General features: G+C 45.8%; 11 protein-coding genes across 11 annotated transcripts; 3 read left to right on the forward strand and 8 right to left on the reverse strand.

The window, feature by feature from the left end:
• Positions 1-130: 130 nt before the first annotated feature.
• On the forward strand, positions 131-2251 carry C8R40DRAFT_1162940 (NADPH oxidase; the record flags this gene model as incomplete). Its single annotated transcript, XM_046230313.1, has 9 exons — positions 131-241; positions 291-561; positions 621-1010; positions 1067-1167; positions 1234-1534; positions 1595-1759; positions 1810-2039; positions 2093-2185; positions 2240-2251. 9 exons carry the CDS (start codon positions 131-133, stop codon positions 2249-2251), a joined length of 1674 nt encoding a protein of 557 aa, XP_046081780.1.
• Positions 2252-2813: 562 nt separating this feature from the next.
• On the reverse strand, positions 2814-5291 carry C8R40DRAFT_1124773 (kinase-like domain-containing protein). Its single transcript, XM_046228946.1, has 6 exons — positions 4873-5291; positions 4564-4813; positions 4374-4515; positions 4047-4319; positions 3912-3997; positions 2814-3845 (listed from the first exon to the last, which is right to left on the reverse strand). Exons 1-6 carry the CDS (start codon positions 5159-5161, stop codon positions 2822-2824), a joined length of 2064 nt encoding a protein of 687 aa, XP_046081781.1. The 5' UTR covers positions 5162-5291; the 3' UTR covers positions 2814-2821.
• On the reverse strand, positions 5189-6873 carry C8R40DRAFT_1124775 (uncharacterized protein). The gene is made up of 8 exons (XM_046228947.1): positions 6598-6873; positions 6534-6548; positions 6283-6476; positions 6143-6225; positions 5884-6092; positions 5748-5831; positions 5319-5638; positions 5189-5255 (listed from the first exon to the last, which is right to left on the reverse strand). The coding sequence occupies exons 1-7, from the start codon at positions 6823-6825 to the stop codon at positions 5534-5536; spliced, it is 918 nt and encodes a 305-aa protein (XP_046081782.1). The 5' UTR covers positions 6826-6873; the 3' UTR covers positions 5189-5255; positions 5319-5533.
• A 26-nt stretch (positions 6874-6899) lies between these two features.
• C8R40DRAFT_620210 (nucleoporin) lies at positions 6900-12139 on the forward strand. The gene is made up of 20 exons (XM_046235664.1): positions 6900-7113; positions 7161-7271; positions 7319-7415; positions 7464-7882; positions 7930-8875; positions 8930-9117; positions 9168-9273; positions 9324-9489; positions 9544-9653; positions 9704-9836; positions 9884-9958; positions 10013-10089; positions 10143-10228; positions 10282-10613; positions 10669-10811; positions 10868-11117; positions 11173-11293; positions 11350-11454; positions 11509-11651; positions 11702-12139. The coding sequence occupies exons 1-20, from the start codon at positions 6948-6950 to the stop codon at positions 11936-11938; spliced, it is 4011 nt and encodes a 1336-aa protein (XP_046081783.1). The 5' UTR covers positions 6900-6947; the 3' UTR covers positions 11939-12139.
• Positions 11697-13316, reverse strand: C8R40DRAFT_620010 (uncharacterized protein). The gene is made up of 5 exons (XM_046235662.1): positions 12995-13316; positions 12915-12927; positions 12733-12865; positions 12198-12681; positions 11697-12139 (listed from the first exon to the last, which is right to left on the reverse strand). Exons 1-5 carry the CDS (start codon positions 13090-13092, stop codon positions 12052-12054), a joined length of 816 nt encoding a protein of 271 aa, XP_046081784.1. The 5' UTR covers positions 13093-13316; the 3' UTR covers positions 11697-12051.
• Positions 13170-14793, forward strand: C8R40DRAFT_1175212 (mitochondrial carrier; the record flags this gene model as incomplete). Its single annotated transcript, XM_046232297.1, has 13 exons — positions 13170-13239; positions 13290-13300; positions 13350-13366; positions 13434-13440; positions 13505-13564; positions 13626-13677; positions 13737-13884; positions 13934-13968; positions 14023-14192; positions 14261-14305; positions 14353-14441; positions 14500-14719; positions 14779-14793. The coding sequence occupies 13 exons, from the start codon at positions 13170-13172 to the stop codon at positions 14791-14793; spliced, it is 939 nt and encodes a 312-aa protein (XP_046081785.1).
• Positions 14794-15460: 667 nt separating this feature from the next.
• Positions 15461-16370, reverse strand: C8R40DRAFT_1056103 (ribonuclease H-like domain-containing protein; the record flags this gene model as incomplete). The annotated part of the gene is made up of 7 exons (XM_046225051.1): positions 15461-15586; positions 15640-15741; positions 15796-15848; positions 15908-16003; positions 16054-16108; positions 16165-16231; positions 16291-16370. The coding sequence occupies 7 exons, from the start codon at positions 16368-16370 to the stop codon at positions 15461-15463; spliced, it is 579 nt and encodes a 192-aa protein (XP_046081786.1).
• A 1058-nt stretch (positions 16371-17428) lies between these two features.
• On the reverse strand, positions 17429-19391 carry C8R40DRAFT_620055 (uncharacterized protein). Its single transcript, XM_046235663.1, has 2 exons — positions 19081-19391; positions 17429-19021 (listed from the first exon to the last, which is right to left on the reverse strand). The coding sequence occupies exon 2, from the start codon at positions 18940-18942 to the stop codon at positions 17572-17574; it is 1371 nt and encodes a 456-aa protein (XP_046081787.1). The 5' UTR covers positions 18943-19021; positions 19081-19391; the 3' UTR covers positions 17429-17571.
• Positions 19392-19838: 447 nt separating this feature from the next.
• C8R40DRAFT_1162945 (uncharacterized protein) lies at positions 19839-21009 on the reverse strand (the record flags this gene model as incomplete). Its single annotated transcript, XM_046230314.1, has 3 exons — positions 19839-20108; positions 20133-20539; positions 20598-21009. 3 exons carry the CDS (start codon positions 21007-21009, stop codon positions 19839-19841), a joined length of 1089 nt encoding a protein of 362 aa, XP_046081788.1.
• A 314-nt stretch (positions 21010-21323) lies between these two features.
• On the reverse strand, positions 21324-24470 carry C8R40DRAFT_1153441 (Cas1p-domain-containing protein). The gene is made up of 6 exons (XM_046229575.1): positions 24221-24470; positions 24085-24168; positions 23183-24034; positions 22871-23125; positions 22662-22819; positions 21324-22612 (listed from the first exon to the last, which is right to left on the reverse strand). Exons 1-6 carry the CDS (start codon positions 24330-24332, stop codon positions 21608-21610), a joined length of 2466 nt encoding a protein of 821 aa, XP_046081789.1. The 5' UTR covers positions 24333-24470; the 3' UTR covers positions 21324-21607.
• On the reverse strand, positions 24471-27045 carry C8R40DRAFT_1124839 (uncharacterized protein). Its single transcript, XM_046228948.1, has 18 exons — positions 26573-27045; positions 26355-26516; positions 26210-26298; positions 26096-26160; positions 25989-26038; positions 25871-25936; positions 25781-25814; positions 25707-25729; positions 25597-25655; positions 25484-25545; positions 25355-25431; positions 25247-25305; positions 25138-25192; positions 25071-25085; positions 24831-25007; positions 24700-24760; positions 24628-24632; positions 24471-24578 (listed from the first exon to the last, which is right to left on the reverse strand). The coding sequence occupies exons 1-18, from the start codon at positions 26862-26864 to the stop codon at positions 24550-24552; spliced, it is 1380 nt and encodes a 459-aa protein (XP_046081790.1). The 5' UTR covers positions 26865-27045; the 3' UTR covers positions 24471-24549.
• Between the last annotated feature and the right edge of the window lie 45 nt (positions 27046-27090).

Below are 27090 nucleotides of genomic sequence, written 5' to 3' on the forward strand. Positions count from 1 at the left end.
TGCCGTCTGGTAACTTTCTTTCCTTCTTATACCACCCACTCGTCTCTTTTCCCTTTGTCCTTACTATCACGTCACGGTTGAACCGGACTTCGCTCTTTTATCCTCGCTCTCAACGATCTAAACTATTACAATGGGTGAAAGCTGGTTTCGCAGGGAATTCCTCACCCCAAGAAGGCTTGCCTTCAACGTGATTTTTTATGGCCTTCATTTCTTCTTTTTCGGATATGGATGGCATAGTCAAGTGTGTATACGGAATACAACATCTCCAACCTCACTTATCGTTCCTTCAGGCAACCAACACCAGGCTCGCTGCCTTGAATGCTCTGACGTGGTCTGTTTGGACTTCCCGTGGAGCAGGGCTTGTTCTTGCCTTTGACGGTGGCCTTATTCTCATCCCTATGCTTCGAAATGTCATTCGTGTAGTCCGGCCTAAGGTTCAGTGGTTGTTCCCCGCCGATGAGAATATCTGGTTCCATCGTCAGGTTGCTTACTCGATGGCTTTCTGGTCCATGGTCCATACTACGGCACATTATGTCAATTTCTTCAATGTAGAGCGCACACGTAAGTCGGAAACTCCGCTCTAACTGACTTTCCGATATCAACCTTATATCTATACGCAGAGGTCCGCAAAGAGATTGCTCTGGATATCCACTACACTCAAGCCGGAGGAATCAGTGGTCATTTCATGCTCTTGATCATGGTTCTGATGTATGGTACCGCTCACAGCAAGATTCGTCAGCAGTGTTTCGAGGCTTTCTGGTACACCCATCACCTTGCGTTCTTCTTCATGATTGGTATTTACAGCCATGCCACTGGGTGTTTCGTCCGTGACTCCACTAACCCGGACTATATTACCACATTCCCCTTCTACTCAACTCAGCACTGTCTTGGCTATGAGAGCTGGAGATTCATTATCTGGCCTGGCATCCTGTACTTTGGTGAACGAGTGTACCGAGAGATCCGTGCTCGTAAAGCCACTCGTCTGTCCAAGGTTCTCGTGCATCCCAGCGGTACGTTATGTGCATCTAGTTCATGTTATTTGACTAAAGTAACATTGTGACTGCAGGAGCCATGGAGTTGCGCATTGTCAAACCCAGTTTCAAATATGTGGCAGGTCAATGGCTGTTTATTCAAGTGCCAGAGATCTCGAAGTTTCAATGGCACCCGGTCAGCGAGGCAGTCCAGATGATTTAGTGTACCTGACAATTGATATCTTCCCCTTTCTCTTTCTAGTTCACCATCACATCTGCTCCGGAGGACCCATACGTATCAGTCCATATTCGTCAAGTCGGTGATTTCACCCGTGCTCTTGGCGACCGTCTTGGTGCTGGCCCCTCTGTTGTAGCTGCCATGACCCAGGCTGCAATGAAGGGTGCCGAAAAGGATGAAAAGACCGGAATGACTCGTGGCGATTTCGTCGAACTCGATTCCAGTAATCTTTCACTGCCATCTGTTCGGATTGATGGACCTTATGGTGCCCCTGCTGAAGACGTTTTCAACGTCGAAGTTGCTGTATTGATTGGTGCTGGTATCGGTAAGTCGCGTCAAGTATGCGTTTGATGGTTGCATATTTGATGGCTCTTGATACTTACAGGTGTCACCCCCTTTGCATCTATCCTGAAACACATCTGGTATCGTCAAAAGAGAGGCAACTTGGGTACCCTTCGCCGTGTCGAGTTTTTCTGGGTTTGTCGTGATGCACCTTCGTTCGGCTGGTTCCAAAGTCTCCTTCAAGAGGTCGAGGCTGCCCAAGCTGATCGTAAGTTATGTGTCTATTTTTTTTGTTCTCTTACTAAGTTTGCCCATTAGCTAATTTCCTGAGAATCAATATTTATCTCACTCAGAAAATTGGAGAAGACATGCTTTGGAACATCGCTGTAAATGACGCAGGAGCACAGTATGATCCCCTCACTCTTCTGCGGACCCGTACAATGTTCGGACGGCCTGATTGGATGACTATCTATGGTCAAATGAGACAGGCTGTCGAATCGGGCCAATATATTGCTGGCAGTAAATCGCAGTTGAAGACCAAAGTTGGGGTAGGTCCTTCCGCAACACCGACGTGATTACATCTTTGATCTCTGTTGTATAGACATACTTCTGTGGTCCTAGTGTTCTTGCCAAAGCTATCAAAGAAGCAACGGTCCATCACACCAATTCCAACGTCGAGTTTTCCTTTGCCAAGGTATGCTGTTCAATATACAATTCATATCGAAGATGGATTGACAATGTTTCTTAGGAACACTTCTAGTTGATTCTTCATTCATGGTAATATAAGTACCTCATGATTTGAGTAGCGTACGATCTCAAAGTTTTGGGAGCATTGGAATTGATTCTCCCCAGTCCACTCAATTTCCCGCATTTTTTGCGAACAAAGCAAAGCATTCACTGGCCTAGAGGATGGAATCGGGAGACAAACAAGTCCAACCTACTGTCCTGATACAGTGATACCATATATTTTGCAGTCATGGAGGTGTGCCAGCAACGATCTCATAACCTTAGCTTCAAGCAAAATTTGCGAAGCGGGTACTAGTGAGCCATTTCGTGAAATTAGAGGACCAAAGGTCGACAAGAGCAAGCCAAAGGAGACTCACATAAGAATGCATGGTAAGTTCGGTGCCTCCTGTCTTTTCCCTCAAATGAACTCCCCGAGATGGTGACAACGTGTCGGGATGTCTGTCGAGCGGGTGTAGACTAATCCCAGTCTGGTCTAAGTGTCATGGAACCAAGTTACAGAAAACTATCTTGGATATTGTAGTAGGCGGGTATAGATATAGATATATATGTATTATTAATAAAGGAAATTAGAATAACATCGTCCTCAAAACTTCGTGCCCCCCAACTCTTCAAGGTGACTCCCCCACAATTTCGTAGCCCGTCTAGAATTCCGAGCTGAGGAAGGTGAACGTTTCACTCGTTGCTCCGCAACCATCCGGATCGACTTCTTGGGCTGAAGGGTACCGGTCTTCCGTTCATCCTGTGAATATGATAAAGTACTCTCCTCGTTTACTATGGGCTGATCGATATCATGATGTGGAAAAAATTGCTGCAAATGTTCGTAAATATCCTCGACGTAGGGTCTAGCCCAAGCGGATGTTCGTTTGTCCTGAGGGCTCGGAGGAGCTCGCTGCCGAGCAAAGGACCCGGTATCGACTTCGTCCTCGCCTTGTGAGTAGAATACCGGGACTTCGACAGTGGAAGAGGCATGCCTGGAACGTGTTATCATGGAGGAGGAAGTAGTCTGTGTACGCAGTACGGGCGTAGACGGAGTACGTCTGGGACTGTGATTGTGAATAGGCGCTATGGATTGGGACTGGGGCAACCAGTTTGGATCTGGAAGTGGAGGAGGATGATAGACGAATGGTTTCCAATCTTCGTCGACATCAGGATCGTCAGGATTTGTTACATGGAACAACCTCTTTGGACGATTTGACCATTTACTCGAGCTCGTGGTACTGGGGGAGGATATGTTATCATCGTGGATATGGAGCTGTGGTGGTTTTGAACGTGCAGGAGATGGAGTGATGAAAACAATTGGCGGCCCTGGTAAATCGGTGGGAGTACGAGTAGGAGGTAAAGGAGAACTAGTATTTGGATACACACTACGCGTAGAATTATATGGCAGTGTAGGTGTAGGAACCGGTGGTAAAGTCTTGTCAGATCCGATTCGTCGTATAGTGTTATCGGGTATAGCAGAATAAGATTTGGCATGTTGAATGGTTGATAACGTGCCACGGCTATCTGCGAGTCCTTCGGTATAGGCCGGCTTGAAAATCCAGCCCGGTTTCATCACAAGATAGGGATGTGACCTCAGCATTGCGGCGGAAGGTCGTTCCTTTGGATCTCTAAGAAAGAGCAAGATGTTTATCACAATGAGAAAACAGGAAATTGAGATAACTAAAATATCATGCCTTGCAAAAGCTTGATCCCGAAAATCCATTGCCTCATCACTCAAAAATAATTCGGCTGGAATCGGAGGTGCAAGTTGATGGTAAAGCTGAAAAACGAGATGAGAAGCAAGATCTTACATTAAGCATATCAATTACCTTGAAAAGAACTGGATACAGTTCTTCCCCGTACCACGGTCTTCTGCCAGACCACATCTCAAGCACAACGCATCCAATACTCCAGATATCAACTTTAGCGTCGTAACCATTTGTTCCTTTGGGGTTGACAGCTTCGGGTGCCATCCAGTACACTGTTCCCCTCATTTCCGTAAAAGCTCGACCGTTGATGTCCTCAGCTTGTTTGGATATGCCAAAATCTGATATCTTGCACACTCCAGACTTATCTACCAAGATATTATCTGCCTTGATGTCCTAGAGTATGAGCAGAAATTAGTACTTCGCTTAACAAGTTTTAGATCAACTCACTCGATGTATGATTCCTCTTGAATGTAAATACTCTAGGCCTTCAAGCATTTGGCGAGTGAAGGCTTTTGTGACTTCGTCATTGAATTTACCATGAGCTTTCAAACAGCTCCCGATGGTGCCTCCGGCCACATACTCCATAAAACTATAAATCAACTGAGTAGAATGAAGAAGAATTAGCTATTTGACATACATGCTAAGATGTTCCACACTCTCTTCGAACCCCAAAAATTGCACTATATTCGGATGGTCCAAATCCTTCAGTGTGTAACTCTCGAATTTTAGAGCTTCGATGCTCTCCTTTTCACGCCTAGAGGGATTTCGAGCAAGATCAACTTGTTTAACAGCAATTATATCGCCCGTAGTAACATTCAAAGCCCAATATACCCGTCCATAGCTTCCTTCGCCAATGAGATCTCCACGAATCCATTGAAATGATGGGTCTATATACACAGTAGGTCAATCAGTGGAAACCAAAAACCCTACAGACAACTACACGCACACGATGCCGATGAAAGGGGAGGTGAGACGGTACTTTTGACAGCCTGGAGGGTCCTTTCGGAGTTATTGGAGGAGCGTTCAACGGAAGTATAGTGTCGGGAGGAAGCGAGAGTTTGCAGGCTTGAGCGGGATGTCAATGATCTGTCGTTCATAATTTGGCTGGCTTTTCGACGAACAGTAGTCAGGATAGTGGCAGGAGTTGGGCGTACAGCCCATGTACCATTTGTGTGTATACTCGACGCCCAGGTTGACGAAGACGAAGAGGAACGGTAGGTCTTGTCGTTTACCATCGCAGTCGACAATGTCTAGATATCGACTCTAGTGAACCCGTACGGAGAGGACACGAATACAGATGGTGACATGTTGGTTGCATTTTATCGTGCACTGCAGGAATCAGATCATCAGGATTGCTTTGGGCGGTGCTCTTAGTTATTATAGGCGCCCTACCCTCAGAATGTCGACCCAGGAAGTCATTACATAATTCAGCCACAATCCTATATTCAAAACATGAACCCATGCGTTCACCACGGTGGCTCGCTTGGCTCGCACCGTGTGCTACAGCTGGGTTCACAGCTTGTTGAGGACAAGCCCCAGCCCCCCCATTAGTCGGCGCCTTGCGCCTCCCCATTCCACTACACAGTTGTGGGTGTCTGACTTGCACATCAAATATAAGCGCCGTGCCAGTTATAATATAGGAAATATAAGGAAATATACATGTAAGTAGAATAAGATATATGTAAGATAGAAAAGTCCGGCAGCGACAGACACTGGTCAGACATTTGTAGAAGCAAGGCAAAACAAAAAATAGTGTATGAGAATGAAGAGTGACCGTCAGTCAACGACTATGGGATTCGTAGAGGTACCAGGTGCACTTGCCGACATGGAAGTAGATTGAAAATCAATCATCCTTCTGGTGGTTGGACGATGGTGAGGCGAAATCATCGAGTGATAGAAAGGGATCTGTTGGGCGCCTGTCATAAAGCTACAAGAGGTCATGGAGAGCTGAACGCACCTGCGACTTATTGAATTCCTCAAAGGATATCTGTGCAACGCCGTCATCGTCTTTACTTCCGTGGCATTTATTATCCTCTTGGTCGCTGTCGATTGTCAAATCAATGGTGCGACGGCTGCGTATTGACGGAGACTTGAGAATATGACGCTGTTTGCGCTTGACCTGGACGCTTCTTGGGGATAAAGAGGAACGTATCTTCCTGGCAGCTGCTGTTCCGACTTCAATGGCTAATATCGAGTCTCTTAGAAAAAGAACCTACGACTACCCTGACCAATTGAGCGGAGCCTTATCAGAGTGAGAAGTGGTCGAGGCTTGGCAGCCTTCCCCTTGGGTGCAAGAGAACTGTGGGCAAGTACTCGCGCGAGTAGTTCATAAACTATAAACGGAACCACACCGCACCGACAAGCATCCGCAATGTAGATCAGGAGTCGCATATAGTAGGTTTGAAACCACTTGTCGAGCGACACCGAGTCTTCCTTCTTCTTAGCTCCTATTATGGATTCGAATGCATCTCCAGGTGATTTTCGGTCATCTTGAGGATTGCTAAAGCCCAACCGCTTCATTATGGCAGAGTATGTCGAATTTGAGGTGAGCTACGAGAAAATTATGATTCCTATATAGACATAGGAATAATGAGATGAAAGACGAACGGCACTCCGTGCCACCTGAACCCAGTGAACATCAGATGGCGAATATCGAATCGTAGACGCGTACTGTGTATTGATGTGGAGTTCCATTAGGAAGACTGCGACACAAGTTTTCTCCAACAGCAGCAGCCATGTAAAAGTCGCCTATGAATTCTAGTCTTTCACGCTCATCGTTGTCATTGATGATGATTTCCCAAGTTGGTCGTGAAAGTTTTGGCAGCGCGAAGTCAAAATCTGCTTGGTCTATGAATCGGAACAGCTTGTTCTGCAACTGGACATAATAGCTGGGGACCATGATTCTGAATAAAATGGCATGGAAATTGGAATAAAGAAATTCGAAACTATAGCGCTTACGTAACTACATAATTGGTTCTTTCTTTTAATTCACCGGACGCGGTCAGGCTTTGCGCCATTTCGATGGCCTTCTACTCTCCGTCCTCATCTCTGGCAGGATACAACAATCAGAAGTCACCCGAAAGAGCTCCTCCAATTGACCTTACACTTCTCCACAATGCCAGCACTGTCCTGGAAGAGCAGTTTGCAAAAGACTCACAAGCAATACCTGAACTTGGAGAAATTCTACGTGAGTCGATTTTCCCAACGGAACTCAGACCCTCAATTGCACCGCAGCCAATGGCCAGGCATCGTCGTCCTACAGTGTCTTTCCTGACGACATTCGAGTACCGTTCCAAAAGCGCAAACTGGTTGGGATTCCGGAAGCTTTATTTCAATATTACAGTAGTATGTATCCAAAGCAGTACTTTTGCATGAACTGACCCGTGCATTAGGCACCAGCGTAAACTCGCATATGGGACTGATACCGGAAATTGAGAGAGTATGGATATCAATTGACCATAAATTGTTTTTATGGGATTACAACGACAGGTGCGTCTCCCTTTTTGTGTATAACGCGTCAAAGCTTACCCCAACTAGCAGTCAAGAGATCAGCTCCTTTGTTGATCAGCCCTATGTCATAACGCACGTCGGTCTTGTCAAACCCAAGAAAGGACTCTTCATCGAAGAAATATCACATCTCCTTGTAATATGTACACCAGTATCGGTTCTCCTCATAGCCCTTTCTTTTTCGACAGTGCCAGGGACATCCACTCGATTCCGCAAGGAGGTCAAACTCTACGCTACTGACTTGACGATTTCAACCGAGGTTGAAATGACTTCCGTAGCAGGCACTGTAGACGGCCGTATTTTTATGTGTGGGTCACAGGACGGGAGCCTATACGAGTTGCACTATCAGGAGAACGAAGGCTGGTTTGGCAAACGTATTCAACTGGTCAACCATTCTGTGGGCGGAATGTCAAGTTTACTTCCTCGATTTACATCAACCAGCGCAGAAGGTTTGGTCTTTGAATATATCATATTTCATCACTGAAGTGTTGTATAGACCGTATCGTTTCGGTCATCGCGGATTCTGAGCGAGAGTGTTTATACACCTTAACAGAGAAGAACGTGATCTCCTTATTCAAGCCTACTTCGGAGAAGTCTGTGCAGCACATTCAGACTCTTTCCAATCTTTACAAGGCTGCTCAGGATAGATGTCCAGGGTCTCCGGCCATCACCCCACAGACATTCCAGATCGTCAGCCTGCATCCTATCAGCCTTCTTGAATCAAGGTCCGGTGTTCAGTTGTTAGCTATCACTACGAACGGAGTACGACTGTACTTTTCTCCTGGACTTAGCTATGGTGGGTCAATGCAGACTCTCGGCATGCGCACTTTGCAACTTTCGCACGTCAGGCTACCACCGTCCAATCTCATACATCCTGACGAGCAGGAAAATCCTCACCGACCAGCACCTGCGATTCCCTTTGGTGCAGTGCAAGGTCAGCCCCCTCGACAATCGCGACCTTACATTGTCTCGGCGATAGATAGCTCCTGTTATGTTGATGGTCTTACCGTCGCAGCTCAACCAGGCGATGTCGACACTGTGGATTATCTTCTGTGTTTGTCCCCAGATCTTACACGTATAGGATCATTGGACCAACTCAACCTACCCCAACCTGCCCCTCAACCTACCTACTCTATATACAGCAGTCAGAATGTCTCCAGTCGTCCTCCTATGACAGAATATGCGACACTGCTCTCGATACCTGGGAGAACGTGGGCTATGGCTCCAGTTCCACAAATGCCTATAGCTGCAGATGTGGCAGGCATCAACGTCCTGAACGAGCTGGGAACCCAAGTTAGCGAGCATCCACGCCAATTCATGATCTTAACAAATGTTGGCGTCACGTTCTTGGTGAAACGGCGGTCTCTTGACTATCTTAAAGCTGTGATTGAAGAACTTCAATCAGAAGGAAACGTTCAACCCATTATCGAATTCAGAGACAGGTATGTATGCTCATTCCCATCTCGTATCAGTTCGCCAATAATCGTTTCTCATAGTTTTGGACGGAATCAAACTTGCGCGATGCTTCTTGCTCTTGCAAGTGGTAACATTTTTCTAGATGGGTCAGACCCAGCTTCGAACACGATCAGTTTGGGTAATGCTGATCTCGCGGCTGTGGCCAAGCAGGCATTCTACGATTTCGGTGAGAAGCCTATCTGGTCCGAGCGAACAGTGTACGGAAAAAGTGAGTTCAACTCGTTTTTCCGATTTGAGCCTATTAACTTCCACCTTTAGGCGAACATCAAGGTACGGCAATCTTCAGCGGTAGAAGGGAGGGGTTGGCGTTATACTTTTCGCGGCTGGTAAAGCCAATCTGGAAAATTAAATTGGTCGTTGCGGGGTATGTTTTGATCTCCTATGTTCATAAGTTACGTGTTTACCTGTTTGTAGTCCTACCAACTTACAACTGGCAGTCCAAGAAGCACGACTGATTACAATTCAGAAGAACTTGTATGCCCTAAAAGATCTTCTTGACAAAAATCCGCACTTGTTCCATTCCTCTCCTGGAGACTCTGCTGCTTCTAGAGCTCCTGCAATGGAACAAGAAGCTTGGAAGGTAAGCTTTCACCTGAGGTATATTGAAACTCATTGCTCATCGGTTATGATTCAGGCAGAACAGGCTTCTATCGCCCAACTTCTCTCTTTGCTGACCAGAACGATTGAAGCATTATCCTTCGTGCTACTCCTCAATGACTATCACTTTGCAGACATTATGACAAAGTAATCCATGGTTCTGTTAATTTATAACTTCGGTACTCATTCTGCTCTAGATGTGATGTCGAAATCCAAAAATTGGTTTCCTCATTAACGTTTGAGGATCTCATCACCACTCAAAATGGCTTGGCCGTATCTAGAGCCCTTGTCAATGTTATCATTGATCAACAAATCGGTCAACAAATCAGCGTATGGTCGGTTGATTCGGGTGATATCCCCTTCTCATATTTTCCCAGGTTGATACGATTAGCGAAGTTCTACAGAATCGATGCGGTTCTTTCTGCAGCACGGACGACGTAATGTTATACAAAGTAATGTTTTCCTTCGACCAAGAACCGTTGGGCTCATACGATCCGTCCTGTTAGGCCAAAGAAAATATTCGCAAAGCTGTTGAAACGTCAAGTGTGGCTGAAAAACAGAACTGGTTGTCGGAATCCCTCAGGTAAGATGAAACGCCTGTCAAGTCTCTAGTACGTCTTGTCTCATCATACCTAGGCTATACACAAAGGGTGCCCGCATCCTTGATTTCGAAAAATTGAGAGAAATATGCGGAGATTTTCAACTGCTGAATTACGCCAAAGGTGAGAATACGAGCACTGTCCTCCAGAATTTCCTGTATTGAGTATGATGAAAGGTGCAATTGATTTGCCTCTCGTCTGTGCACGAGTATTTGACCCCGACAACATTGGCATCGATTATTGGAGGTCTGGTGCAAACTCTGATGGTCGGCCGCGATCGGCTTTTGAGCGAAGAATGCAATGCTACGAGCTCATCCTAGATTCTCTATCAGTCTTTGAACAACAGGGAAATGAGCCAAGCACTGTTCAAAATGCACCTTCTGCTGAAGAACATGAAACAGTCAAGGATTATGCGTATCAACTGTCTTTCTCAAGTGACGACGAAATGTTTCACTCGACACTTTATGACTGGCTTATAAGTAGGCATCTGGCAGATGACTTGCTCGAGGTTTGCTGGGTTTTTTCTCTTCTCGTGTTGGACATTACTGAGACATGCCCATCAGATACGGCCTCCTTTCCTGGAGACACATCTAAAGCGTGAGCCGTTGTCGGCTGAGAAGTACCAGCTTCTTTGGCAATTCTATGTTAAGGACGGGCAGCCACTGCGCGCGGCTGAAGTCCTGCTTGCTCTGGCTGAGTCTACTGAGTATGTTACTTATCGTGATCTCAACACTCACTGTTTTTCATCGTGCATCCATTCAGGTTCCAGCTCCAGCTTGACAACAGATTAGAATACCTCACTCTCGCGGTTGGGAACGCCAAATCACATCCCGTGTCCGCTGGAGGCAGACATGAGACCGCCATCGCGTTTCTTACTGATCTGGAAGAGAAATTGGAAGTTGCCCAAGTTCAATTAGAGATGTACTCTACGCTATTACCCCACGTGAATGATGCTTCAGAAGTTGGCGTTAAAATTAACGCATTGGCTTCGCGGCTATATACAATGTCAGAGGTAAAGATCCACTATTCATCTGTTCAGTTTTCATCTTATTGATTTTCACCCTCAGTTGTATCAGGATTATGCCATCCCTTTCGATCTTCCAATATTGAAGTTAATTTGTGTGCATGTCGCTGAACATCGCGACGAGGTCATGCTTCGGCAAGTGTGGAATCAAATATTTGATCAAGGTCAATATACTGGTCTCAATCTCGTTTTCTCAGATTCTGAATATGCTTTGCTTTAGTCGTAGAGGAGGAGTCAGATCCTATAGCACAAGCAGATCAGCTTTCAGCGACCTTGGAAAAACTTGGCCGGCGGTTCTATCCTTCCGTCTTTGCGTTCCCTCTTCGTAAGTTTCTGCTGCTGCATGCTTATTGAATTTGACCTGGAAAGCGAATTTCAGAATTGGTGACTGACCTATTAATCCGCTTCTCTTTGGAGAGAAAAGAGGTACTTCAAAGTGGTTGGGCTCCTAGAGTCCTAGCTCGAGCTGGCATACCTTATGTCGAGATTTGGGATGCTTTACATGACATGTATGAATCTCATGTGCGTGATTGACGAGTAAATTTTACACTATTTACTGAACCCTTACTCAGATTCCACCTTTCAATGCTCAAGCCAATGTACAAGCCATCTCGTCCGATATTGCTACCCTCTTTACTGATTGGGTTGAGGAGGTCAAAAGACCAACCTCCTCCATCAGTCGTGGTGAATTCCCTGTCAGCCGGATAGATTTTGCTATTGATCAGTACATGGCTGAGTTACATGCTGATCGTATTGAGACTAAATCAAAATACGAAGCTGTCAAACGACAACTTAGACGAGAGTGGTAGAACCTATAATGTATAATGAGGGATCGTTGTGTCTGCTGCTGCTTTGTACATCTGCTTAAAATTGTTATACAATATAACACAACACCCTGCCAGCCCAATTTGTTGTCCAAAATTTAGTTTACCTCCAAGATTGCATCTTCTGCTCGAAGAAGAAGTCTCTTGGTAACTGATTGTGTGAGCTGATAGACCGCATACAATGCTCTGAAGAAAATAGAGTCAGTCGTCCAAAATTTTACTCTAGGGGCTTTCGGATACTTGCCTGACTGCACCAAGCACAATCAAGACAACGATAATGATTGCGGAGATGTCCCTGTCGTTGTTACGCCTCCGCCCTCGAAATCTCGCGAGCCAATGGACTGGGCCAATGAAAGGAAGAGATATCATCATATGAATGAGAGAGGAAGCGCCTATCAGAGGTAAGCCAATCACGAATCGTTGAATAAACCGCTTTAGAAAGTTGGCGCCCTCCGTAGAATTCAGGGAAGCTGCGAACGAAGCGCCAGGAGTTTGACCACGAGAAAGAAACGTTTCCGCATCGAATTCTTCGTCTTGAAGTATACGTAGTGCTGCCCTAACGAGGTCATGAATAACTTCCGTTGGATCATAGAACCAATATGAGGAAGAGGTTATATAGAAGCTGGAGCTTGAAGGTCCTTGGAAGTAAGCAAGAAGATAAGTGGTGATATAAGAAGACGCCAGAGTAAGTAATGTGAAGATCAAGGCTGAGATACAGCCCACAATCACTACATAAAGCATTCAGAATGGGATATTCGGAGGGCACATAAAGAACACACCAGGATTAGAAGCAATTCCGACGGCGCGCGTCCGAGAGAATCTGTATGAGTAGCCACACATTCCACAGCGAAAGAATGCTGATTGGTTTTGCGAGCTATTCCTCCACTTCTGTAGACATTTAACATGGATGTACTGGAAGAGAGTTATTAATGAGTATTCGACCAGTGTGAGACTAAGTTACACTGATTGTTCCCCTACAAGGATTTAGGAAGAAGTGCAAGTCATACCTGGCTGACCACTGAATTACTGTGAGATGCTCACCTACAAAGACACGGTCGAATCAATCTACCAAGTTCTTGCTCGGCGTCAGCTCCGTCCAAGCAGATTCGACATTGCTTTTGGTCCTCAGTGTCTGACATCTCGCAGTGGTATTATGGAGCAATGCAAGTTAGTTCGGGCCGGTTGTCCCGTATTCTCAGTTTCTTTTCCTGCGCTCATGGCCGGGGATGGCGTTCTGGACACCAACCACATTCGAATTGTTGGTGCAGTGGCTGGTATTGGGAGCGGTACAATCTCCCATTAATTTTGAACGGGCCTCCTGCTAAATATTTCATAGGTCTGACAAAAGTAAAGAAACACATGAAAATAAGCTAAGGCTCTTATGTTTTTTGCTTAGGTCACTGTGGGACACGGGTTAGCATGTTAACGGTGTGTATGAGCTGTAGTGTCAAGATCGCAGACTGAACTGACCCTTTTGTAGACTGGGTGTAAAGATTCGTACTAAGACGGCAGTTGAATACCAGGTTTGACACAATTAAAACTCGACTACAGTGTTCTCCCGGAATGTACAGAGGTGCTTTTGATGCGTTCTTCACCATTATAAGGAAGGAGGTATGTAGATTGGCACAACTTGACGGTAGGGCTCACAATAGAATTGAAAGTGTTCACACAGGGACCTCTCGCACTATACAAGGGGGCGACGCCTCCTGCTGTAGGTTGGGCAGGTACAACCCGATTTTTTAACGACTTCGTAATTCACTTGAACACTGACACTCTACCAAAGCAATTGACTCTCTTCTTTTGGGTTCACTCCACAACTATCGGCTGTTCTTAATTCGAAATGGTATGACTGAACCCACCCCAGTCTCTGGAATCCCCCGTCTTACCATGGTCGGACATGGTCTCGCAGGCATCGCCGCTGGTATCACAAGGTGTTTTTTCTCCCTTCCAGTTCTGTCTTGTTGATTAAACCTCGACTAGCACTATAATTGCTACACCTATTGAGCATATAAAGGGTAGGAGCCCTCCTTCATGCCTGTGATACTAGGTGATATATCTCGTCGTATCAGTGAAGCTACAACTGCAATCTCAAAGGTCGATATCCGATCGTCAATTCAAAGGGCCTATAGACTGCATACGTCAAATTGTGCGGGTTCAAGGGCCTCTGGGCCTTTGGTACGGGTTCACTGGCAGTGTGGCTTTCCGTTTAAATTTCGGGTTCATGTTCTTATCGTTTGAGGTACGTCTTGTTTTGCAAACCTTAGATTGTGATTACCTAAATTGCTCGACTATACTCGCATGTCCTAGGGTCTCATGCGGGTGTTCTCTTCCCTGAACGGAACTTCTTTCGAGGTGAGATCCACTTGTATGGAAGATTTAGTAGCATAATCGTGTTATAGATGAGCACTGGTACAGCCAATTTTATATCTGGAGGTTTGGGAAGCTTTGTCTTCTGGTTTTTCGCCATGCCAGCCGATAACATAAAGAAGTAAGTTTGGGGGCCATTGTATAATATTTTTCGAACTCAAATCCATTTACATTCTTAGCCGAATGATGTCTTATCCGCATCCATTACAATATCCTCAAAGTTCCGCTGCCCTTGGGCATCGACCTTCTTTTTGGGCAACAGCAAGGTCTATAAATTCTCAACACGGACTCCCTGGCTTCTTTCGAGGCTTGGGGCCATGCTTCCTGCGGGCTTTCCCCGTCAATGCATCGGCGTTTTTCGTGTACGAAGGCCTGCTGAGGGTCCTTGGCGCCGAAAAGGTATGTACCTTCACATGGTTCATTTCTCTCTGCCTCTTCTAATGCCCTCCTCCATAAAGACTCGGCATTCCTAAGGTTCAGCCGTTAGTTATTTACTACCAACCTCCTACTACTAGTAACGCTTATTATCTTACGGTAATACAACTTAGACGCATTACTGTAAGTATGACGCATAAATTATAACTTAACATCCAAGATTCCCCCTTCCAAAATAATGTTCTCGAAAGAGGACGTCACATTTTAAAGTGTTTTGGGATGATGCCTCGAGTGTCAGTTACCCCAATACCCGAAACTTGCAATGTACATAGAGGTAGATGTAAGGGGCGTCGGGATAGTTGAGGAGACATGGGTGCGTAGAGCCAGAAGGGAAGAGCGGGGGATGTCAGGGATTAGATATCGGTGTATGAATCAGACATGGCTTGCAAGTCAAGATATAAGTAAGTGTGTATGTACTCGCAGGTGTCATTAATCACGAACAAATCCTTACCTACATATTACCTCAGTCGTAGGCTCTTCCTTGGGGCAGAAACAGCTGCTAGACACCAAATTTGACCAATGTAATTACATATTGTCATTGTAGACCCGGAGGTATCCTACGCGAAACAGCAGCCGTATCCATATCTCCAGTAAATTAAAAACAGTAAAACTACAGTAGTCTATCATTAGGGGACAGTATAACCTTCGCAGTATCGGATCATAGAAATCTAAATCAAGAAAGGATGGAAACACCATGGAGGTTATTCACAGGTAGCAACGGGAGAATGTACTTGGAGGTAGAGCGCATGGCCAGCTACCACGTCTAATAGCCTCCTCCCAGTCTGTGGCGTCGGAACGATACAAGTCTAGGGCAGCGCGGGCGTTCTCGAGCTAAAAAAAAAGGTTTTAGAATTGATGCTTGCGGAAAGTAGTAAATCGCTTACAGGATTCTGCTCGCTTTCTTGACAGCGGCGACACATGAGTTGCCAGGACAGTGTCTGAAGACCGACAATATGATTTGGTGAACGAAGAGCGTTTCGAAAGGGCTTCAACAATTTGAACTCAGATGAAGAATGCACATATATCCATGGAATAGATACCTGGTAGAGGGCGACATCCCTTGTGTCTACGGCAGGATGCGGTATCCCTAAAACTGAATACAAGAATAAGAAAGGGAGCGCGAGATCGTGACTAATTCAAATTTGACTTCACCGGAAAGGTCGTTCCAGATAGAATGTCCAACGAGAATGTGACCTTTGATAATGTTGGCAACATACTGCTGAACGGTATTGAAAGGTGCTGCATTCCCTATTGATCCACTGAGCTTGTTTTATATTGAAAAGCAACCAAGGACCTACGGGAAGAGAGGTGGGCGGGCTCTATTCCTGTTGTAGCCGTCCTATACTCTGTGACCTGAAGACAATGGAATAAGGAGACTGTGACGCAACGCATTTGCTTCATCAACGAACCTTCATGGTTGGTGAAACATATGTATCGAGTATAGTATTTCCTCGAAAGTCGACGATAGCAATCCGACTTCGATGATGAAGCTTAGATTTCAAAAACACGCTAAAAGGTAAAGGAAAGGCTCTTACGCTAGCATCGACGTCGTCCCTCCGGGGCCGACACCAACATTAATACAAGAGATAGCGTAGTACTGTTTAGTGTGTGCCATCGACGAAGAGACAAAACCCGTGTCGAAACGAAGAGGGGGGAGAACGCTCGGGGCGGAGGATGCGAATCTAGGAGCTCAACCATCGTCGTATAAGTACCGCGAGCAAGATTGCTTTTGGAAACCTGGATAAAATGAACGAAATTTTGACAGCGGAGGAGTCAATCGAACGCCATTTTCAGAATGAGAAAGGAAACGAAAGAAGGAAGTATAAGGTCGAGAAGGACACAAGGGAGCTTGCTTCAGCCAAAGACATTTGGAGACTGCCTAATGACACACAAAAAGATAGTGAGATGATCACCGCCCGCATAAATCGCACGTAGTCGACCGAACAAAGCCATACAGCTCAAAGAGGGTGTAATATTGTGCAGGCGTTAATCATAAAAGAACCTGCATTCCCTGAGATCACGATTATAACGGGCAATCAACGTTCAACAAACGGATAAGAATTCCTACATAAGTCGGCCCCGGTCAATCAAATCCCTCGATCTTCTTCACTCATGTATGTTTCTCATTCAACTGGATAATGTTAGACACACTCAGAATCATTCAATTATCACCTAACAGCAATGGACTCGCGATTTCCCTCCAATCGTTGGAAAGAAATCGTAAGTTTTCATTGTATCGTTGAAAATTGAAAAATGTTCGCTTGTGACGGTTCCGTAGAGGGTTCCTTTACGTGGCATAATTGCAGATCGCCTTGACATCGAACTGGTTTCCGCCCTTAGCTTCTACTTCTTCCAATAACCATCATCAATCTAGCCAGTAAATCGAGTTGAAGCCGCTATATGACCTCTCGAGGTCATAGTACCCTAAGTTTTCATAGTCTGACATTATCAGCGAGAGGATACATACAGCATGTATGTACCTCCCTACCCGGCGGTCGGATATTGCATAGATATTGACGCTTGACAGCATTGTATCGGCGAAAGATGCCCTTTACTCAAGCTTAAACGAGGAGACGCCGAGTATCAGTTCCTTCAGTACGTCGAGGACCAGGTGACCGTGACAAGAATAGGCGGATAATTACTCAGACTGGGCCAAATCAAGCCAAGTAAGGCCAGAGAGGGTCATGCCCGGTCTGCTTATTCGTAAAGTAGGCCAGAAGTTATTCAACATCGGAAGCGAATGCCCTCGAAATACTAGCGAAAACCCGACTTTTGACGTAGCCATTGACGTAGCCAGGAGAAAGCAGCACACAGGTTCACGAAGATGACTTTGTATTTTGAATTTCGTACGTTTTCCTACATTGCTTAGCCCTCACCCTCTTCTCTAGGCGAATTTGATGAGCTACAAGCTTCCCGGTACCTCTGAATATACTTTTGAACCGAGGTCGCCGCGACGAGTATCGTATATCATGACCTATGGCAGGCTCATTTGACGAGGAAGCATGTTCGTCTGCAAGCCGTGCGTCAGCCAGTATGTCACTGGATATATCCAAGCGCCCTTGTTTCAAAGCTAACGAAGCGACGCGAAGCCGAACCCTGTGATCCTCTATGCCTGCCCCCCATCTGCGTTTAAACGATGCAAGACATTCAGATGCCAGTGCGCCGCTTCGCATAGCTCCACGCAAACTCCCAAGCAGCAGAAACAGTGTGGTCGACGTCGGCCTGAAAGACGGATGGTACGCCAATAGACTGGTTAAGATCTTCCGATGTTCATGGAACTTCTTCAATCCGCGAGAGCGAGATCCGAATACAACGAGGATGTGGATGATGTCGAGGCATTGTTCAGTGAATTTAGGAGTAATCTGGGCTGGAAGGTAGCTGAAGTAAGTTTGAACAAGCCGGAGGGCCTGCTCTTGCTCCTGAAGCTGGAGTAAGATGTATGCGATGGAATGGATGACTCTGGGTTTAGCTTGCGTCAATGAAAAATCAGGGCGGTTCTTCATGAGTAAAAGAAACCTTTGCGCGTAAACGACAAAGGGGCCATCAGGTTCTTCCATGACCACACCTTTTCGACGAATACTCCGTCGTTTAAGGCTCCCGAAAAACTCTAACCACAGGGAGTCAGGCCAACCAGCGCCATCGTCGCCATCCTTTGTACCCTGAAAAACTCTTGAAGCAGTCAAGGTTTGCCAAGCAGCATCCCACGCCCCGATACGTATCTGCCAGCGGATAAGCAGTTTGTGGGTTTCTGAGTTGTGGTTGATATTAGCTGCTGCCATGCTTTGAAGAAGCCACTGAACGCTACCAAAGGAAGCAGTCCTTATTGCCATACCGATGAGAAAGTTATAGGACCGCGTTGATTGTGCTTCAGGGTGTAGATCATGGTAATCCATGAGCTGCGGGAGTGTAACTGGAGGAATCCGACAGGATAATTGAGTTAGGTTTCGGTGAAGGATCGCGCGACTAGTAGCTGGCGGAAGGGTACGCCGCTGAGTAGATGACTGCGCTGGCGACGTGGGGGAATATTGAGCAAGTAATGGATCTCCCCAAACACAACAAGTTCCTAACCCGTCACTAGAGTGAAAAACCGGATAAGTAGACACGTCTGTGCAATGCCCTAGATTTGAAGACTTCATGTCGTCCTCTGTGAGTGAATCTGGGTGTAGATAGTGGACAGAAAGGTTCATCTTCTCGCGTCGAATACGAGCTCGAGCCGTTGGTCGAGACAATTTTTGGGCAAAGGTCCCGGTAGAAGAGTTGGCAGAGCTGTTTATGACCGCACATTAGAAAAACAACAATGTGCAAGTGAGTAAGACCCTGCCTGCATCCAGTCAAGTTTCTCCGTCCAGCAACAGCATTGTGAAGCTTCTGGTCATGGACTGTTGGATAATAGCTTGAACTCCCGGCAGCGCGACGAGACCATGCTTGGCCAGCAGCATTTTGTAGGATAGTAAAGAACGAGAGGGACTGAAGATGGTGTGTGTTGCCGGCACTGAGAGTAGACAAACGAGACCATCCCGTGCTGAGCATACATGAACTTGGCCCAGCTTCGTGTTTATTTTGTGTGTGGTTATAGAATTCGTTAGATTTTGAGCTTTCGCCACACAATGACAAACAAATCTCGTATTCACTTCGTCAATTCCCTCTAAATAATTTACAGGATTCTTCAGAATCGTGTCACACATTCTTGTTTTTCTGCCCCCACCTCTAGACATTCACAAGAATCTATGTAGATTGAGTGGGCGATTCTCTGTTGGCTAACGAACTTTTATTTCATTCCACACACGATATGTTGAGTTGATTGTAAAGAGACAGGATGCAAAAGTAATGACAGAAGATCTCTTCGGTACTTCGAAGAACATAAGTATTCCATGGAATTAGTCCACTGGTTAAGAATTGCGATCATTCATAAAGTTCATCACATATTCGAGAAATGAGATACAAACAGCAGCCGTCAGCAACCGTCAGCTAATTATGGATAGCAATGTTCACTGTGGTTGTCCTAGATGCTATTGGCATGATCCTATGAGGTTCCGATTGAAAGGCATCATTGACTGCTCACATACCATTGACGATCATCCGACTACGACTCCATCGGGTGTTGGTGTGTGCGCCCGACTAGCCAGCCCACTCGTCCGATCCACTGATCCCTCACTCCTCGCATGACATGACCGATTTGGGAATCCTTCGCTGCGAATTCGTCTAGACGTTGAACCCAGCCATGGACCGTATCACTTCCAAACATTCCTCCCTCCCGATTAACGACAACATCGACCCGAGCCACCCATGCGTTCCACTCTTCAGATAGTTTTGACAGCAGCAGGGGCTCTATGCCGTTCTGAGCAAGTTGTGGCTGCGACAAGATGTGTCCAGTCACATTCGACAGGAAAAAGAATACTTCTGTGGGATGTGGTTTGTTCTGGGTAGACAGAGTGGATGGAGAGGAGGCAGCGGAGCGGTACGTAAAGTAAGGAAGATACGACGTGAAGGTGGAAACAAATTCGTTTATATGAGGTCGCAAGCGAGACTGAATATAAGATTCACTCATGCCACTACTACCTGAGCCGGTTCCAAATCCGAATCCGAGGGAGGTGGAAGTTGAGAATGAATTATTATTGGAATATGGATAAGCCTCCCGGAGTTTCTTGGAAGACTCTGCCAATGCCTGCGTAGCGGTTTCCACAGTGGGGTGAGGAATTAGAGGAAGGATCGCGGATTTTAATGACGGCTGCGACCTGATGAGTGATGTTAGGATGGGTAGTAGGGATTGAGGAGGAAGGGTAGCTGTTCGTATCACAATCAACAACAAAGATACAGCGATGAGATAACAAAGACAACGTACCAAGCAAAACTCCTATGTCGATGTCTTTATCCTCTGTCGCATGTCTAGAGCTAGAGTCAGTCGATGTACCATCTTCCTTGGACGCCGAGTCTGAAGGTATTGTACGAAGCCTCTTCGGAGCCGCCCTTTTAGGGCGCTCTGGGGTTGGACTTCGGTCCATGACCTCATCTTGTCGATAATTTTCAGATTCCTCAGGTTCATGTCTTCGTTTCTGCGGTCTATGAGTGGCATTGGTGAATAAGGAGGTTGATGCAAGCTGATTGAGAGTAGAAGCCTGTGTCGATTGGAAGGGAGAAGTGGTCCAGGATTGGGACGACATGTTGCTGGAACCAAGTCCAAAGCCAAAGCCAGGCGCATCTTTGGAGGAGCGTGCGTGGAATCCTATCAAGGGCGAAAGCTGAACATGCGCCATGAGTGTGACAAAGGGAGAAAGAGTGTTGGCGGAACAAGAGCAGACACCTTGGCCGTTGCGCTCGCTTACGGAATGGTCAGCCTGCCCTTAATCACGCTGTTTACATAAATATTTGATCGTTATTATCCTTTCTTGTCGACAACTTCCAACAGGTGAGCACCTCCGTTTTTCCGCATTTTCGGTGACGAGAGAAAACGAATCGCTACTTCGAAGTCATGACTAGGTCACGACTTATGAGCTATGTTCATATACCCAAATTTCTGAGCTTTCCCGGATCGTTTTTGTTTGAATGTTTCAACTGATTTTCCTCTGTTCAGTCAGGTCTTGGCGCTTGACGTGTTACCGTTGCAACTCTTACCGAGAGTGAGTAGATATTCTTTCACCTTTTCAGTATGATGTAAAATATCTAGAAGTCAAGCACTGATCCCGTCTTAAGGACGGGGCTCGAAGATTTTCCATGCTAATACTGAATTCTCTCTCCGTTTTGTTTGATTTTTTTACTCACATTGTTCCTCATTGTTCACAGGTCATACTATTACTACTGTATACCTCATTATCATATGCCATGTATTATAGTACGAATGTCCAGTCCGTGAGTTCACGATTTTGGCCAGAGCAAGTTCAACGTCCACATGATCCCACCAATCAGAGCCAACCTTGTTCCATAGTTAGCATTCAAAGGTTTCTCCCACAATTTGTAAAATGAGGCCTGACGCGGGGAAGAAGCAACAGCACCATCTGCTAAACGATCAACCCAACGTCGAGGGTGGGAGGGTCCATCCGCAGATGCGGTAATAGGCAATGCGGTTGCTTTCGGTTTCTGCCCGCACAGTGTCGTAACCAACGCCCCTGTGGCATGTGCAACTTGGTTGGAAATATAAACGAACATAATAGAGGTTATGATGAAGTTGAGTGGGCGCCATCGTGTACCGGGAAGTACAAGCAGAACTCCTTTGGTGTCTGCAGCGAGCCATAGATGATATTGGATAATAAAGGTCTCCAAAGAGCAGCGACCAATGAAGGCGAAGATCTGGGAGTTGGCGGCGCGGAGGGTTGCGTTCGCGTTCCTCAGTACGACAAACCCTAATACGGGAAGACAGGAAATGTAAGGGTGCCAATAATTGTAGGTAAACTTTGATTCCTGGTTGATTTCGAATACCAAGAACCACGATATGACGAGGGCGGAGAGAACAACGGCAATCTTTTGAAACATGTGCCACCGCGGAGAATCGGTCAACTGAAATTCTTGAATCTTGATAACAGCTACGGCAGCAAACACGCCAACATACACAATCCAGAGGTCGAGCTTCACCCGGAAAGCCCATTCCTTCGCTGACCACTGTATTCCGAATATACGAGCGAGAATTTCAAAAAGAAATTCCAAGGGCCCGAGTGTATGGAAGAAAAGAGTCACAAGCGCCGCGGAGAGAAGGATTTTTCCGACGAGAATAGGCGTACGGTCGTTGAAGCGCGATCCAACTGCCAATGTGACATATATAACCATGTACCACAACGATACCAAGGGCGCGAAGTAGTAGGAAAGATAGTCGGTATTCATCGTGTAAGCGAGTACCACAGTCAGTAAATTCAGCCGAACCAAAACCTAGATTTTAGTTAGTACAAATCAAGACTCCGCTTGTTATCACGCTTACTTGAGCCACACGCAGGAATCCAAAATCGGCTTTTTTGAGATAGAACGTGGTATGTCCGTATCCAGACATGAAGAGATAGGCAGCGACAAGGACACGAATGGGGTTGTATATGCCGGAAATTTTGGAGGCGCCGAGGTAATGGTAGATTAGGATGGCAACTGTTGACGAAAAGATCGAGCGAAAACTTTGGTGACATAAGAAGTGCATACCTTGCATCCAGCCTTTCCATTCGTCTGTTTGCTCGCGATTCAAGAAGCCCAAGTCTTTATCGGAAGACTTGATAGTTAGAAGACCAGCACCCAAGCTTATTAGACACAAAAGCCCAAATGTCCACGCAGAAAACAATTTTTGTTCCTTCAACCATAGACCAGTGCGGTCTGCCAAGAAAATAAGCAAAATTGCTACCCCCATTACGAAGAGAGGCGATGATTCGATTACTGAACACCAGCCACTGATTGAACGATCTGTACAGAGCCAATGTTATTAAAAAAATTCGGAATCGCGCATTTCAGATGATGCACCTTCTGGTCGGGATATCCAGAGTTGGTAGACGCCCAATCCGAAGAGAACCGTGATAGACATGAGTTGCAATAACCCAGGTGACGGATAACTGCGACAACAGGTCGCGTCCATGGGAAAGTGCTTGGGTAACTTCTCGTTGCAATGGAGGTTGAGTAGGATGTTCGCTTGCGTTCTGATTAAAGAATCAGAGAAATGTATGCCATCTTGGGTATAAGAGGAGTCCAGCATCTCGTTGAAAACGAGTGGAAGCGCGATGGGAAGGTTGGCTTTGGGATGCACGACTACAGGATGGGAGGTGTAAATCCTGTGATATAGATCCGAGTTCATGGCGTCTATATCTGAAGAATGCATAGTCTTTGCTCTGTCAGGGGATAATTTAGATGGTATTATTTCTTCGACAGGAAGAAACACAATGTTGTCGGATGGGCCCTCGCTAGGAAGGGAATGGATGAGATTCTCAATATTAGCTTCCCAAGCAGGCAATCCCCCTGAAAGGTCACTGTATCGCAAATTCCACAGACCACCACCGAGCGTAAGCAACGCCGGCTGCTTAGAGCCGTACGTGTTCGAGTGGTTCTGTAGTGCGATTCCTTTGGAGACAATATCGAATGTATGGCTCGAGTTTAGGAAAGGGTCCCAATAGAACGACACAAGGCTACCAGAGGTAGCGTGTAGTGTGTGATTAGCATGCTTAAGTCCGTCTTCTTTTGGTGCAGTGGGAAGAGAGGGGTCTAGCAGATGAGCAAACTGGTAGAATAGCCTCCGTGTCACCGAATCACCGATAAATATTGTTTGTCGACTTCCAAGACAACTCCCAGCAGTCTGTGGACTGTATTGATGGAGCATGCAGCCTGAAAATCGCAGTCAGAATTTAAGCAGATGTCAAGGACGCGAAACGTACCATCTGGCTGCCATATCTCCTTGTTAGAATCCAACCAACTGCCTCTGTTAATCAATGCATTACAATGCAACGGGTCGAACCAGTCTTAGAAAGCGATATGTCAACACACTCACACTCAAGAAAAATGGATACACACCAAACACTACTTGTCTTCCAATCCCAATACATAACGAGATCAAGATGACTGCGACTCCTACAAGATGAGAAAATGAGGGATTTAGAGTATATCGCGTCTTCGTTGCCACCATGATTCAGGCCCCCTGTAGACCAGCCCAAGAAAGGTGCAGGAAAGGTGTTGATCTAGTTTTAAGTTTGGTTTTCTGACAATGGCTGTTTGGCGTACAAGCCGTTGTTCACACATTACTGTCAGGAGTAATTATTATGTACTAAAAATATCCGTGAGCATCTACGGTACATAAATACGGAAGTCCATTCTTGTCAAAGATTGCGCAGAGATACATATAACTAGATACTACTACTACTGCTACTGAGACCTAATTGAACGTTAGTACGTCGCATCCAAATTTTATGAGTTGGACAAACCGGTTCTGCGAATGTTTCGGTCAGCAACTTATAAGTCATCATAATGAACGAGAGCAAAGGTCCAGGACATACCCTTGGCAGTGATTATTAGACGCAGTAGGCCAGCACGACAGATAACGACAGCCTGGGCACGCTAAATCAATTGAGGTGAGTGAAGTCCCTGTGAAGTCAGATTACCCCGATGCTAAACGTTGATTGCTTACCAGCATAAGGATCCGAAGTATAAAAGTTTCGGATTAAAACCACATATAAAATAATTGCTAGCACCATTGCTACTATGCGACAAGTCCACATGATCGCGCGATGGCGTTTCGTGACACTGATTACAGGGTAGAATACGATGCCCACGAGCAGACCCAGAAGGAATCCACCGAGATGCGCTGTAGGGATTAGTTAAAGATCAGTTGAAGGTGTTACAAGCTCAAAATCGTTCGCGACAATACCGAAATTATCGATATCTAGACTTAAAAGTCAGCAAGAAACTTCGAACAAACAGAAAAAGAAACATACAAGGTATATAGCCAATTGCGAATCCGATCAGAAATTCTATGGTCATGAAGATGAGCTGTCGTAATGTTAATGATTGGAGACCTTTATGATTGAAGTGTAAAATACACACCTTTCGTACTGGTCTATATTGATACTTCCAGTGAGCAAAAAGATCCACCCAGGCGACAGCTGAATCGAAACTTTTACTCATGATGTGTTGTGAGTTCATACTACTTACCTGTTGTCCCAAATATAGCGCCAGATGCACCGGTCGAAGGGGACCCGACGAGAGAGAAGTTGGCCCCGAGCACATTCCTATCAATCAATTCATTTTGACATCCAAATAATCAAGCGATGAAAATCTTACCCAAATATACCAGCAGCAAAATAAACCAGGAAGAATCCACCCGACCCCATTTCCCTCTCAACCTTGGCGAAGGTCAGATCTATTACAAGAAGATTGGGCGATACAAGACATACTTGAGCGCTTACTGTCAGTTGGCAAAGGAGATTCAAGGCGATGTGGATGAACCCAGCGTCTAACCAGATCCTTAGCTGTTGTATACGCGAAACAAGATAGATTCACGTACGAAGAAATATCGGGGTGATGAATCTACCTGTTATTTAGCTAGAGTATGAGAGAAACGAACACCGCTAGACACACCTGAACCACTGATTGGGTGTGCCATTGTCGAAACCTTGGAAATGATATTTCAACGATTTGTAAACCTAGGTGGGAGTTGCCTAGACACACCGTTAAAACCACAAATGTCTTCTAACGGACAATTTATCGTCGAGGGATTAGCAGTGTCATTCAAGCCTGAATGCGAGATAGATGTCAAAAGAACAATACTACCATGATGGCGACTCACAAGCCAACAGCGTGGAAGGCGGAACAGACGACACGTTCTTCATACATGGACTGAAATAACCTTCAGTTGAGGATTGCGATAGGTCAACTGTTAAAAAGATCACTGACGGAAATCGAGCACCAAGAAAAATGAGAGCTGAACCCGAAGGACCGAGCATAGGATTGACAGTAGGCTGACATTGACCTCAGCAAGCGATGACGAGGATGGCAAGAACTAAGTACCTTAAATGAAACCGGCGTGCCCTGGGCCTTCGATTGGATCACTTCTTCGTATATGAAGACCGCAATCAGCACAACAGATACGATCCACGCTGCACGAGAGTGAGATAGGGAAGTTTGAGGCGCAGAATGACAATTTGCGACGCACTGAGAAACGGATACGCTTGACGACCAATTCCTCTCTTTTTATTCTCAATTCTTTGCTCCAAGGGATATTTTCCGTCATTACCGACAAATAAAGCGAATGGTGATGGCTTGCCTGCCGTTTGATTTGAGTACGGGCTGGGAGTGGTATATGGGTCCGCATACTCTAGGATAGACTTTTCAGGAGGACGTCAGTTTGAATCCTGAACACCAAGATCTCACCCAAATCCTGATAATATCCTTTAGATTGGCCTGCAGGGACCACAGCATTATGTATTAGTGAGGCATCGGATGTTTGCCGTTTAGTATACGCCTCATCGTAGAACTGCTCATGATCTTCGTCTTCAGGATAAGCTGGACGACGGGCGCCAGAGTATCCTACTTGCGATTTAGGACGAGAAGTGCTAGTTCCTCGTACAAGGCCAGGAGAGCTTCCCCGAGAAATGATATTGTCATGGTCAAAACCTTCATCTTTCACTTGAAGAGTTTCGCTCGCGCCGTCAGGGAGAATCATTGGTCAATGTAGAATGCGGTTGCCGCAGGGAAGGAGAAATAGAGAAGAGATCAAAACACGGGTTTTCTGGCTCACTTTATGAGATTTGATACTTTTGAATAACACCCGCAGTCACCGTCAGTTATGTACACACAACCAAAATGATGCACTGCAGCACTGCATTATTCCAGGTATACCAAGCCTTCCATTATGATATATTCCAAGTACTAAGTAGGTACGAGAGTAA

The sequence above is a fragment of the Lentinula edodes genome (genome assembly GCF_021015755.1).
Source record: "Lentinula edodes strain Le(Bin) 0899 ss11 chromosome Unknown C8R40scaffold_42, whole genome shotgun sequence".
Taxonomy (NCBI): Eukaryota; Fungi; Basidiomycota; class Agaricomycetes; order Agaricales; family Omphalotaceae; genus Lentinula; species Lentinula edodes.

Bases quoted from the DNA above. Each gene is read 5' to 3' on its own strand.
- C8R40DRAFT_1124773 (XM_046228946.1), bottom strand. From the start codon at position 5,161: ATGGTAAACGACAAGACCTACCGTTCCTCTTCGTCTTCGTCAACCTGG. The intron at 4,814-4,872 runs GTGCGTGTAGTT...CTGTGTATATAG, and splicing joins TCCCCTTTCATCGGCATCGT to ACCCATCATTTCAATGGATT. The intron at 3,846-3,911 runs GCATGATATTTT...GCTCTTTCTTAG, and splicing joins CGGGATCAAGCTTTTGCAAG to AGATCCAAAGGAACGACCTT.
- C8R40DRAFT_1124775 (XM_046228947.1), bottom strand. From the start codon at position 6,825: ATGGTCCCCAGCTATTATGTCCAGTTGCAGAACAAGCTGTTCCGATTC. The intron at 6,226-6,282 runs GTGCGGTGTGGT...ACTTGCCCACAG, and splicing joins TACATTGCGGATGCTTGTCG to TTCTCTTGCACCCAAGGGGA. The intron at 6,093-6,142 runs GTAGGTTCTTTT...AAGTCGGAACAG, and splicing joins CTCAATTGGTCAGGGTAGTC to CAGCTGCCAGGAAGATACGT.
- C8R40DRAFT_620210 (XM_046235664.1), top strand. From the start codon at position 6,948: ATGGCCTTCTACTCTCCGTCCTCATCTCTGGCAGGATACAACAATCAG. The intron at 7,114-7,160 runs GTGAGTCGATTT...ATTGCACCGCAG, and splicing joins TGAACTTGGAGAAATTCTAC to CCAATGGCCAGGCATCGTCG. The intron at 7,272-7,318 runs GTATGTATCCAA...CCCGTGCATTAG, and splicing joins TTTATTTCAATATTACAGTA to GCACCAGCGTAAACTCGCAT.
- C8R40DRAFT_620010 (XM_046235662.1), bottom strand. From the start codon at position 13,092: ATGTCAGACACTGAGGACCAAAAGCAATGTCGAATCTGCTTGGACGGA. The intron at 12,682-12,732 runs GTGTGTTCTTTA...TGCTTTATGTAG, and splicing joins CGGAATTGCTTCTAATCCTG to TGATTGTGGGCTGTATCTCA. The intron at 12,140-12,197 runs GCAAGTATCCGA...TATTTTCTTCAG, and splicing joins ATTGTGCTTGGTGCAGTCAG to AGCATTGTATGCGGTCTATC.
- C8R40DRAFT_620055 (XM_046235663.1), bottom strand. From the start codon at position 18,942: ATGAACCTTTCTGTCCACTATCTACACCCAGATTCACTCACAGAGGAC.
- C8R40DRAFT_1153441 (XM_046229575.1), bottom strand. From the start codon at position 24,332: ATGGTGGCAACGAAGACGCGATATACTCTAAATCCCTCATTTTCTCAT. The intron at 22,820-22,870 runs GTATGCACTTCT...TTTCGTCAACAG, and splicing joins ATGGAAAGGCTGGATGCAAG to TTGCCATCCTAATCTACCAT. The intron at 22,613-22,661 runs GTAAGCGTGATA...ACTAAAATCTAG, and splicing joins GATTCCTGCGTGTGGCTCAA to GTTTTGGTTCGGCTGAATTT.
- C8R40DRAFT_1124839 (XM_046228948.1), bottom strand. From the start codon at position 26,864: ATGATTCTCCCTGACGGCGCGAGCGAAACTCTTCAAGTGAAAGATGAA. The intron at 25,937-25,988 runs GTGAGTCGCCAT...TCTCGCATTCAG, and splicing joins GCCTTCCACGCTGTTGGCTT to GCTTGAATGACACTGCTAAT. The intron at 25,730-25,780 runs GTGTGTCTAGCG...AATAACAGGTAG, and splicing joins ACACCCAATCAGTGGTTCAG to ATTCATCACCCCGATATTTC.